At 39.0% G+C, this 13,378-nt stretch overlaps 1 protein-coding gene across 9 annotated transcripts in view; it reads left to right on the top strand.

Moving 5' to 3' along the window:
* Positions 1-13,378, top strand: part of KSR2 (kinase suppressor of ras 2) — a 481,762-nt gene that overhangs the window by 395,890 nt on the left and 72,494 nt on the right. For all 9 annotated transcript variants that reach the window (XM_056537068.1, XM_056537052.1, XM_056536998.1 and 6 more), the window contains one exon: positions 11,262-11,310. In XM_056537068.1, coding sequence (XP_056393043.1) covers positions 11,262-11,310 — 49 coding nt within the window. The remainder of the gene's footprint in view (positions 1-11,261; positions 11,311-13,378) is intronic.

The following is a 13,378-nucleotide window of genomic DNA, read 5'->3' as shown; positions in this document are numbered from 1 at the left end:
TGCTGCCCTTCATTTATAGCAGTGCATCCATCTTAGGATACCAAAGTCTATGGATGCTTCACTTATAGAATATGTAAGGCTCAGCACAAGTTCACACCTTAAGCATCACCACTTAGCATGGGAATCCGTTACTGTTGCATAATATCCGGATTCATCCCTATGGAGAAGATTTTCTACAGTTGGCAAAACTTCATTCACACAGGATGCACTGTAATAGTTCTACTGTAAATACATCAAGTATATATCTTCAAGTGCCATTTACTATAGATGATGATGCTTGGATACAATTCACACTGATATTGCGTTTTCTATTAATTACTCATGCTAGGTGGTTCCGTTCACGGATTCCAAGCACAATCCACACTACCAATGGGTTGATTATTGCAATGACCACAGCATACATTACTGACACAGTTTACACTGATATAGCGTTTCCAATTATATGGTGATATTATGTTATTTATCTTCACAACTTATAGAAGATGTACACACTACCAAGATATTACCACAATATACACTCAGGATAAAGTTCACAGTCTGTGCTTAGCGTAGCATGTACTTGAAGCGTAATACATACTGATATTGCATTTATATAAGATGGCCACAGCGTATATATGTCGAACACGATTTACACTGACATAGCGTTTCCAATTCCAAGGTAATGTTATGTATTTTTATTATTATTCACCAAACTCAAGACGTAATTCACACTCCTGCTCTGTCAGTGCTTTCAATTACCACAGTACATATACTCCGAGATAAGTTCACAGTAACTTACAGTATTTAAAATTCACCAACAGTGATTTTGAATACTTCTACTTTTGAATTCAAAGGCAAGATCAGTGTGAATTATGCCCTGAGTGTATGCTATGCTATGCACAGACTGTGAACTTATCTCAGAGTATATATACTGTGGTCATTGAAAGCACTGACAGAGCAGCAGTGGGAATTACGTCTTGAGTGGATGAATAATAATAAAAATACATAACATCACCTTGGAATTGGAAACGCTATGTCAGTGTAAATCGTGTTCGACATATATATGCTGTGGCCATCTTATTTAAATGCAATATCAGTATGTATTATGCTTCAAGTACATGCTATGCTAGGCACAGACTGTGAACTATATCCTGAGTGTATATTGCGGTAATATCTCGGCAGTGTGTACATCTTCTATAAGTTGTGAAGATAAATAACATAATATCACCATATAATTGGAAACGCTATATCAGTGTAAACTGTGTCAGTAATATAAGCTGTGGTCATTGCAATAATCAACGCATTGGTAGTGTGGATTGCGCTTGGAATCCGCGATCGGAACAACCTAGCATGAGTACGGTAATTAATAGAAAAATCAATATCAGTGTGAAAAGCATCATCATCTATAGTAAATGGCACTTGAAGATATATACTTGGTGTATTTACAGTAGGACTATTACAGTGCATCCTGTGTGAATGAAGTTTTGCCAACTGTAGAAAATCTTCTCCATAGGGATGAATCCATATATTATGCAACAGTAACGGATCCCCATGCTAAGTGGTGATGCTTGAGGTGTGAACTTGTGCTGAGCCTTACATTTTCTATAAGTGAAGCATCCATAGACTTTGGCACCCAATGCGATTGTCCTATCTATTGCAGAGATGGAGTGCCTTTCTCCTGCGCTCGCATCTCTGCACTATACTCCGGCCGGTCAGTGAAGTGAAGAGAATTCACATCACTTATTCATATTTCCCGCAGAGAGCTGTGATTGGCCAGATGGTTCCAGCCAATCTCAGCTCTCTATGGGAAATATGAATTAAAAGGTATATATAAGGCATATACTCATGCTACAGTGGGACCAGAGAAGAGCGTCTATACATTATACAGGACGATTGCATCGGGTGCCAGCTGTTGGGAGCAGTAGTACCTGCAGTTGAGGACAGATCACAGTGGGTGACACCCGATGCAATCATCCTATCTAGATGCGAGAAAGCCGCCCGCATCTATACATTATACAGGACGATCGCAACAGGTGTCAGGAGTGACACCCAGGGCAATCTGTCTATTTGCACAGGTACTACTACTCCCATCAGGGTTCCATGCTGGAAGTAGTAGTACTACCTAAAAAAATGGAGAGAAAAAAGTGAAACACGCACACACTTTATTAAACACATTATTAAAATACATTACTAATAAAAATTTGCTGATAATTAATTCGGATCAAATCTAATTTTTTTTTTTTATTCAGCGAAAATTCTAAAATTCACTCATCTCTAGTCATTATTGCCAAGATTAAGCATGAAGATTAGGTCTCCAGATCCAGATATTGTAAACGCTCAATAGCAGCAGATGAGGCCATTCCTAAGCATACGTTTATGATGTATGCAAGAGGCGTCACATAACTTCACAAGAATATATGGAATGAGGACATTTCTCACTGAAATGACTAGCGGTGGAAAGAATGCATCAAAGGAACAAATGAATGTTTTCCAAGGATTAGGAGTTCTTAGGATTACAGCAGCCAATCCGCTTCACTTCTCTTAGCAAGTGCTTGACTTCACCTGCATTAAATCACTAGAAATACATGCAGTGTATGTGTCAGAGAGGTTTAGGAGGTTGTGAATGCTGAGATGGTAAGTGTTAGTCAATTTACAGCTCACCAAAAATTACAAATAATAAAAAGAACAAAATAAAACAAAAGCAAATAGCCTAACAAAAAGCAGAATAAGAGCTCATTGGAGGTAAAACTATTAGAGATAGTAAGAGGGAGCTTCAGACCATGCCAATGTAGTGTGGCAGCTGATTAGAAATGCTTTTTTATAATTCCCATGATTGGAAAAAAAAAACATGGTCTTTAATGCATGTGGCAATTTGTTTTTGAGTGTTTTTTTTTCTCTACTGGATTTTATTCGACTGTTTTTTTTTTGTTTCACTAGATTTACTAATTTGGTGCATGTCTGAATATTGTGGCACACTGACAAAAAATGTTGTACTGCGCTCCAGTCTGGAGAAAAACTATAAAACAAAAAACCTAGAAGTAATGTTCCCTACCTACACAATACTGTTGGATTTGTGTTAGCATTTTAAGATTTGGAAATAAATCCCAGCATTTTTATGTGTGTGCAATTTGTGGGGTTGTTCAGGTTTCTTTTTCTAAAGTCTCTTAATAAGCAGATATTTTCGTTTAACAAAATTATGTTGTAGAAGCCATCACCAAACTCTCTGAATAGGAATAGTAAGTCTAAGCCAGTGGCCTAGGGGGTGGGCATTGCTGCCTTGCAGAGCTGGGGTCCACCATTGCATGGAGTTTGTATATTCTCTTCTTCCTATAGGCCCCCTGGTTTATTCTAACACTGAAAAACATAATAATTCTAAGTTGAAATTTAGATTGTGAGGCCAGCGAGTTATGATGACAAGCTTTGTAGAGGGCTGCATAATATTCACTGTATCTTGCACGAAATCACATGCATTGTTGCTACACCGTAGTAGCACCTCCAAGAGATTCTGGTTGTTTAACAACTGCTAATATAAATGCTACCCAACCAGCCAATCACATAACGATGCATTTAAATGTAACCATCTATGTCTTCATAGGCATGCTTTATAGGCTTAAAGGGGTATTCTGGTGGAAAACTATTTTTGTTTTAAATCAACTGGTGCCAAAAAGTTATACATATTTGAAAATTACATCTATTAACCCCTTAAGAACCACGGGCGTATGGGTACGCCCTAGGTCGCTGGTACTTAAGGACCAAAGGCTTGCCTGTAAGCCTGTGGGAATTCCGGTCCCCACCGCGCGCCGGGCGGGGACCAGACCGGGATGCCTGCTGAAATAATTCAACAGGCATCCTGTGCAAATGCCCAGGGAGGTCTAAGCACACACACTACATACTCCCCCCCCCACACACACACAACCCACCCCCCTCACCACCAGACGAGGCCACACACCCCCATGAAAGTGACCCAGTGGCCGGCACTAGTACGAGCGTCCATCCTCGTAGTAGGAGTCCAACCCCCCCCCAAGGCAATTTTACCAGAGTTCCCTTCCGGTGAACCTGTCTGGAGACCCCAGAGGCTTATCAGCCACGGATTACTGAGTTAGTTGGCGACTCAAGAATCCGGATTGACACGGCTGGATACACTGAAATTGCCAATTTTAGTAATTTTTTCAGTGACAGCTTTGTCAATCTAATGGTGGACCAGACGAATCTGTGCGCCCAACAGTTTGTCGCCCACCACCCTGATTCACTTTTGGCTTGGGCCAATGAATGGTACGCCGTCAGTGCAGCCAAAATGAGGACATTTTGGGGCCTCATGTTGCATATGGGCCTAGTCAAAAAACCAAGTGTCAGGCAGTACTGGAGCGGGGACGTCCTCTAACACAGATCCACGTCCGCTTGTGGGACCGTGCAGAAGAAGCAGAGAGGCCTCCCTCTAAATTTTGTCCCATGCCCTTACCCATAAAAACCTGTTGCTGGTCAGGTATAAGGATAAGAGGGATGTCCTTTTGCTGACCACAATTCATGGTAACGGCAGCACATCTGTCCCTGTGCGAGGTACCACAATAACGGTCCTCAAGCCCGATTGTATTCTGGACTACAAACAGTATATGGGGGGAGTTTATCTTTCTGATCAAGTCCTCAAGCCATACATGGCCATGCGGAAAACACGGGTATGGTACAAAAAAGTTGCGGTCTACTTGGTACAGGTTGCCATGTAGGACTCTTTTGTACTGTCCCAGTACGCTGGCAACACAGGGACATTCCTCCAGTTCCAAGAAGAAGTCTTAAGGGCCCTGATCTTTGGTGACCAGGAAAGAGCAGACTGGACTTCCCAAGAAACTGGAAATATAGGTGCCAGGATCGTCCCAGGCAAGCACTTTCCAGGTGAAGTCCCTCACACTGGAAAGAAGGGAGGATCCAAGAAAAAATGCAGAGTGTGTCACAAGAGGGGGATACAGAAGGACACCACCATTCAATGTGACACTTGCCCCGATCATCCGGGCCTCTGCATAAAAAATTGCTTCAGGGAGCATCACACTTCCATGCAGTACTAAATTTTAACTTTTCACTTGAATTATCCATAATTTAACCCCAATATACCAAGTCCAGAGTACATTCCAAGTTTTAAACCCATAAACCACTAAATTGCCCAAAAAAAATTCTGATAAGACCTCTGGGGGTATTTTTTCCAAAAATGGGTCATGAGTCGCTGAGTCACTATCATCAGGGACTTTTTTATGTTGCCTCAAATGCGCAGCGCTCTCTCTCCACCTGAGCGGGGTGCGCATTTGAGGCAACAGGTTAGGGACGGCCACACACATCACATTCCCAGAATGATGATTCAGAGCATAGGGTTTGGGGTGGGCATATTTTTTTTAGTTTTGGCTAAACTCTGGGTCAACATTCTGGGAACATAACCTGTTTTATGATTTTATGTCCCACTGTACCCCACTTTAGTAACTTAGTGTACCCCATTTTAGTAATTTACCCCATGTAACGCTCCTTGAGGGAGGGTCCCACTGTTATGGCTCTATAGGCAGCTATGTAGAAGCTCAAGGCCCTTGACTGTGCTCCTGCTCTTCCAAGATCAGTGTGCACCCGCAGAGCTGTTTATGCCCAGATATGAGGTATGTCCTTACTCCAAAGAAATGTATTTTTTAGAAGTTTAGAGTGACATTTTCTCCTTTTAGCACTTTTTGGAAATGAAAAATTTGGGGGAACCCCAGCTTTTTAGTGCAAAAATCTAACTTTTCCTTTTCACATCCCAATTTAATGAACATTTATCAAACACCTGTGGATGTTAAGGCTCACTGTACCCCTTGTTACGTTTCTTGAGGGTTGTACTTTCCAAAATAGTATGCCACGTGTTTTTTTTTTTGCTGTTCCGGCACCATAGGGGCTTCCTAAATGAGACATGCCCCCTCCCCCCCATTTCAGCAAAATTTGCAAATGTAACTCCTCTGCTGAGCATTGTAGTGCGCCCGCAGTGCACTTGACGTTCACACATGGGGTACTGCCATACTCAGAAGAGATGGGGTTACAAATTTTGGGGGGCATTTCTCCTATTACCCCTTGTAAAACTAAAACTGCATTTTAGTTAAAAAAGAAAAAATTCATGTACACATCCAAAGTCGTCAAACACCTGTGGGGTGTTAAGGCTCACTGTACTTCTTGTTACGTTTCTTGAGGGGTGTACTTTCCAAAATAGTATGCCATATGTTTTTTTTAGCTGTCCTGGCACCATAGGGGCTTCCTAAATGTGACATGCCCCCCAAAAACCATTGTCACTCCTTCTCTTCTGAATATTTTAGTGCACCCGCAGTGCACTTGACGTCCACACACGGGGTATTTCCATACTAAGAAGAGATGGGGTTACACATTTGGGGGGGGGGGGCATTTTCTCCTATTACCACTTGTAAAAAAAAATTGGGGGGTAAACCAGCATTTTAGTGAAAACAAAATTAATTTACACATCCAACTTTAACAAAAAGTCGTCAAACACCTGACGGGTGTTAAGGCTCACTGGACTCCTTGTTACTTGCCTTGAGGGGTGTAGTTTCCCAAAATAGTATGCTATGTGGCTTTTTTTTTCTGTTCAGGCACCATAGAGCCTTCGTAAATGTGACATGCCCTCCAAAAACCATTTCAGAAAAACTCACTCTCCAAAATCCCATTGTCGCTCCTTCCCTACTGAGCCCTTTAGTACACCCGCCGAACACTTGACATACACATATGGGGTATTTCCTTACTCGAGAGAAATTTTAGGAAGATTTCAAAAATTCAAAAACTGGGTCTACAAGAACATGCGAGTGTAAAAGATGAAGATTTTGAATTTTTTCCTTCACTTTGATGCTATTCCTGTGAAACACCTAAAGGGTTAAAACACTTACTGGATATCATTTTGAATACTTTTTATAAGGGGGTCATTTATGGGGTATTTCTAATATGAAGGCCCTTCAAATCCACTTCAAAACTGAACTGTTCCCTGAAAGATTCTGATTTTGAAAAGTTTGTGAAAAATTGGAAAATTTCTGCTGAACTTTGAAGCCCTCTGATGTCTTCCAAAAGTAAAAACATGTCAAGTTTATCATGAAAACATAAAGTAGACATATTGTATATGTGAATCAATATATAATTTACGTGGAATGTCTATTTTCCTTACAAACAGAGAGCTTCAAAGTTAGAAAAATGCAAAATTTCAATTTTTTTCATCAAATTTTGGAATTTTTCACCAAGAAATGATGCAAGTATCGAGGAAAATTTACCACTAACATAAAGTAGAATATGTCACGAAAAAACTTTCTCGGAATCAGAATGTCAAAGTGACAGTGGTCAGATGTTCAAGAAACACTCTGGTCCTTAAGGTGAAAATAGGCTTGGTCCTTAAGGGGTTAAAGATCTTAATCCTTCCAGTACTTATCAGCTGCTGTATGCTGCTCAGGAAGTTCTTTGCTTTTTAATTTCTTTTTTGTCTGATCACAGTGCTCTCTGTTGACACCTCTGTTCATGTCAGGAACTGTACAAAGCAGCAAAGCCCCATAGCAAACCTATCCTGCTCTGAACAGTTCCTGAAATGATAAGAGGTGTCAGCATAGAGCATTGTGGTCAGACTGAAAAAAAGAAAGAAAAAAGAAAAGCGCTTCCTCTGTAGTATGCAACAGCTGATAAGTAATGGGAGGATTAAGATTTTTAAATAGAAGTAATTTGCCAACATAGAGTCAGTTTGGGTTACATTGCAGTTTAGTAATCATGAAGTAACTCGTGTAGGTGTGATTTATAGGAATTAGATGATCTACTAGTTTAGAAAATAGCTAAAATGACACTAAAAGGGGAATTATCATTATGAGAGACTTTAATCTTCCTGATATGAACTGGAAAACCAAAATAGCTAGTTCTGCCAGGAGTACAGATATTATAATTCCCTACTGGGATTATCTCTACAACAAGAAGTTGAGAAGCTAACCCGGAAGGAAGCCATTTTCGATTTAGTATTCACAAATGGGGATTCGGTATCTGACATAACTGTATGTGAAAGTTTGGGATCTAGTGATCACCAGTCAGTGTGGTTTAAAGGGGTACTCCGGTGAAAACCTTTTTTCTTTTAAATCAACTGGTGGCAGAAAGTTAAACATATTTGTAAATTACTTCTATTAAAAAATCTTAATCCTTCCAGTACTTTCTTTCTTTTTGGAACACTGATGACATCACGAACACAGTGCTCTCTGCTGACATCTCTGTCCATTTTAGCAACCATGCATAGCAGATGTATGGTAAGGGCAACATGGTGGCTCAGTGGTTAGCACTGCTGCCTTGCAGTGCTGGGGACTTGGGTTCAAATCCCACTAAGGAAAACAATAAATAAAGCGTTATTATTATTATAATAACGTCAGCAGAGAGAACGGTGGTCGTGATGTCATCAGAGAGCACTCCAAAAAGAAAAGAATTTCCTCTGTAGTATTCAGCAGCTAATAAGTACAGGAAGGATTAAGATTTTTTAATAGAAGTAATTTACAAATATGTTTAACTTTCTGCCACCAGATGATTTAAAAGAAAAAAGGTTTTCACCGGAGTACCCCTTTAATGAAAGAACAGTGACTGAGCACCACACAAAAACTAAAGTTTTAGATTTTAGAAAAACTTTTCTAAAATGAGATTAGTGGTAAATTAGTCCCTATCACACTGGAATAGTTTCAATGGAGTCCAAGAGAAATGGGACTACTTAAAAGTTGCATTATTAAAAGCAACAGATAATTGTGCTAGGCTTGTTAGTAAAAGCAAAAAATAAATAAATTAAAAAAAGAGACCACTGTGGTACACTGCAGAAGTGGCCAAAACAAAAAGCTATCATTCAGTAATTATCTAAATAAAAAAACAAATAAAAAATAGAGCAATGAAGATAGGGAAATCTACAAGATTAGGCAGCAAGAGGCCACGCAAGTTATAAGAGCTTCTAAAGTGCAGTTAAGCCATTTTTCAGGTATACAGGGGTCGCTCAACATACAATGGTAATCCGTTCCAAATGAACCATCGTTTGTCGAAACCATCGTATGTTGAGGGATCCGTGCAATGTTAAATATAGGACGTTGTACTCACAAATTTTGTCCCCATTCATAAGAAAGGTAGTAGAGTGTAATCAGGCAACTATAGGCCAGTAAGTCTGACATCAATAATGTGGAAATTAATGGAAACTCTATTAAAGGGTTGGACTGTGGAACATCTAAAATCCCATGGATTGCAAGACGAAAAACAACATGAGTTTATTTCAGGGAGATCATGTCAAACTAATCTTATTGATTGTTTTGATTGGGGGACTAAAATAATAGATGGTGGAGGTACAGTAGACATCGCATATCCAGATTTTAGTAAGGCTTTTAACACTGTCCCACATAGAAGACTTATCAATAAACTACAGTCATTGAGCTTGGACTCCCATATTGTTGAGTGAATTAGGCAGTGGCTGAGTGACAGACAACAGAGGGTTGTAGTCAATGGAGAATATTCAGAGCAAGGTCTTGTTACCAGTGGGGGACCTCAGGGATCTGTACTGGGACCAGCTTTGTTTAATATCTTTATCAGTGATATTGCAGAAGGTCTTGATGGTAAGGTATTGGTCCTTTTGCTGATGACACAAAGATTTGTAACATGGGTGATATTCCTGGAAGGATCCGCCAAATAGAAAAAAGATTTAGGTGAAATAGAGGAATGATCAGAACTCTGGCAACTAAAGTTTAATATTGATTATTATAGACTATGTGATACAGTCCTGACCTCAGTATCTGAGGAAAGGGATTTAGGGGTCATTATTTCAGAAGAATTAAAGGTAGGCAGACAATGTCATAGAGTAGCGGGAAATGCTAGCAGAATGCTTGGATGTATAGGGAGAGGTATAAGCAGTAGAAAGAGAGAAGTGCTCATGCCGCTGTGCAGAACACTAGTAAGACCTCAACTGGAGTATTGTGCGCAGTACTGGAGGCCACATAGAAGAGCTACTAAACTAGTACATGGATTGCAGGATAAAACTTACCAGGAAAGGTTAAAGGACCTTAACATGTATAGCTTGGAAAAAAGGAGAGACAGAGGGGATATGATAGAGACTTTTAAATACATAAAGGGAAACAACGCGGTAAAGGAGGAGAGCATATTTAAAAGAAGAAAAACAACCACAAGAGGACATAGTTTTAAATTAGAGGGGCAAAGGTTTATGCAGTAATATAAGGGAGTATTACTTTACTGAGAGAGTAGTGGATGCATGGAATAGCCTTCCTGCAGAAGTGGTCGCTGCAAATACAGTGAAGGAGTTTAAGTATACATGGGATAGGCATAAGGCTATCCTTCATATAATGTAGGGACAAGGACTATTCATAAGTATTCAGAACAGAATATTAGGCAGACTAGATGGGCATAATGGCTCTTATCTGCTGACACATTCTATGTTTATATGACTCTTCATACACATAGACTTGTCATGCATGTGTTCTGAAAAAGGTTTTAAATGTCCTAATAATCATTTAGACCACCCATGTCATAATCCCCTGAGAATGCCTTTATTTGGTGTAACATGTTGGTTATGCTTAGTGCTTTTCAATATGTGTCCTAGATTTTTTGTACTGAATTTCAGTGCTGAAAATCTACAGCATTAACAATACAAACAATAGGAATGAGAATTTAAGTAATTGGACATGCTGTAAATGCCATATGCTGCAGAAAAACAATATATCGGCTTTCCACATGGAAATTGACGTGCAGTGTAGATTTTAAATCCACAGTTTGTCACTTTAAGTTGCAGAAATGCTGCATATCTTTTGTAAATTATCCTTATTAGTTTCAAAGGGAATGTCAAAATCCGCAATAAATCTGTTATGTTATGAATTAGTTGTGGATTTTCAATGGCAAATCTGCATTGACAAATCTGAACCAAAATCAAAATGATTAAACGTATCTTTGACACTGTGGATTATGGTGTGGAAATTCTGAAGATTTTTCCCGAAAAATCTATTGTATTTCTGCAATCAGAATCTCTGGGATCCCTCCTCTGCCGCTGTGTGTGTGTGTGGAGGGGTAGCATGTTGAGGACAGGTAAGTAGCTGGGCCCTGTACAGGTGATCAGACTCTCATACCCTATCCTATGGATAGTGGATAGGTTTTAGTTCCTTAGATTACCCCTTTAAATAAGCCCATTTAGAGCAAATTTAGACAGTCCAATTATGGTAATTGACCTGCTCACATGACATCATCCAAATATCAGTAATTATAACTGAATTTTTTATTATCTGTTCCAGTAATGAAGGAAATCCATTACTTCAAATTGAAGTGGAGCCAACATCTGAGGTATACTAATCACACGCTTTCATTTTTTAAGGACAACAAAATGTAATGTTTTTCTTTTTGTAGAACCTTATACATTGTTATATGTTCAGAGGACACAGGGAACAGTATAGATTTTTGCATAAGGTATAACCAAAATAATAGACCTGCTGAGGCCAAGGTTGGTCTTTATTGCAAAACACTGGATCAGTGGTAGCTGTTACATTAGTGATTGTAAGGCTATATTCACACAGTGTATTTTCATTTTCATTTAAGAAATTGAGTCGGTAAAATAATGAAGAATTTGCTGCCGTTTTGCAAAATTAGTGTGCTCTGTGTAAGTCTATGGGAAAATGTTTGTCTGTGCACACAGTATTTACGGATGTAAAAAAATATGCTCGTTTTTCTTTTTATACTGTTGACACAGGCAACCACTTTCCGATAAACTTACATAAAGCACATTCATTCTATGGAAGGTAAGAGTTATGCTACCATTTATTTTAAAGGGGTGCTGCGGTGGAAAAAAAAAATTTTTTTTAAATCAGAAAGTTTATTTGTAAATTAATTCTCTTAAAAAAATCTTATTCCTTCCAGTACTTATAGGCGGCTGTATACTACAGAGGAAATTCTTTTCTTTTTGGATTTCTTTTCTGTCTATCCACAGTGCTCTCTGCTGACACCTCTGTCCATGTCAGGAACTGTCCAGAGCAGGAGAAAATCCCCATAGGAAACATATGCTGCTCTGGACAGTTCCTAAAATGGACAGAGATGTCAGCAGAGAGCACTGTGGACAGACAGAAAAGAAATCCAATAAGAAAAGGCTTTCCTCTGTAGTATACAGCAGCTAATAAGTACTTTACTGGAAGGATTAAGATTTTTTAATAGAGGTATTTTACAAATCTTTAACTTTTTGGCACCAGTTGATTTAAAAAATAAAAAAAAATTCCACCGGAGTACCCCTTCGCAGATGGCTGGCGGACCAGTTGAATTGATTGGTAGGATTACTCGCAGAAGATTTCCCACAGCGGGTAATTTTCTGCAAGTTTCGGCAGTTTGACAAGTTTGTTAAGACACCAGCTGATTTATTTTATTTCCACTGCAGACTCCATTGTACCTACTATATTTCATCTTCTTTAGTACTTTATTTTTGTTTTCTTTAGCATTTACTGTATTTTGTAACCTCCTATTTTAAAACAAAATCTGTCTGCTAAGGGCAAAATTGTGGATTTATTTATTTATTTTTTAAAGACACGTCCCCTAAAATCCTTTGAAGTACTAACTGTGGTCCCAGCAGGGCACTTTACTCATCATTGTTCTGGTGTGTGGTCTTATGCAAAACCTGAAGATCCAAGCAACAAGGCAGTTTGGAAATATGTATATTTATTGGAAACAATTCCATTCCATAAATATTAACTCATAGTGCCCGAGGAGAACAAAGTAGTGATAGGAATTGACAGAAACATAGAGAAAAATATGGCTTATTATTCATATAAATAGGCACATTGGATGACAAATATTTAACACCATGGACAGAAATAAAAATAAACTATGTGTGAATATGCAAATAAAATGAATAAATCAGCCCCTGAATCACTGATGTACATTCATTTATAAGCTATATTATTTTGGTTTATTAGCCTTCATTTATAACTATTACATTCAACAGTATCTTAGATCCCCTGGTAATGAAATGATCACTAGGTATTCCTCACCAACCAGTTGTTAAAGGTGTGTTCAGGACGGCATGTATAAAAGAAAAGACTCTCTTTTACTTTATACATGCCGTAGATATTAAGAGGGGTATCCAGTTCTTTAAAAATTATGGCCTATCCTTAGGGTAGGCTATCATGATAATACCAGTTGGGGGGTCCGATTCCTTTCATCCGCATCAATGTGAGTTTATATAGCAAGTGTTGTGTCCCCTTCATCGTTTACTAGAGACAGGTTGTGGCTGCACCTAGTATGATAGGCTAGTTCAATTCACCTGAATAGAATCAAACAGTGGTAACTTGTAAAACCAGGTATAGCCACTATTAATGAAGGGGACTCAGAATTTGCTGGCATGTTGTGACCAATTTAAACATCTGCTTGA

Source organism: Hyla sarda, chromosome 1, assembly GCF_029499605.1.
Source record: "Hyla sarda isolate aHylSar1 chromosome 1, aHylSar1.hap1, whole genome shotgun sequence".
NCBI lineage: Eukaryota > Metazoa > Chordata > Amphibia > Anura > Hylidae > Hyla > Hyla sarda.
The sequence above is the reverse complement of the archived record's forward strand: the minus strand, read 5'-3'. Positions and strand labels throughout refer to the sequence as shown.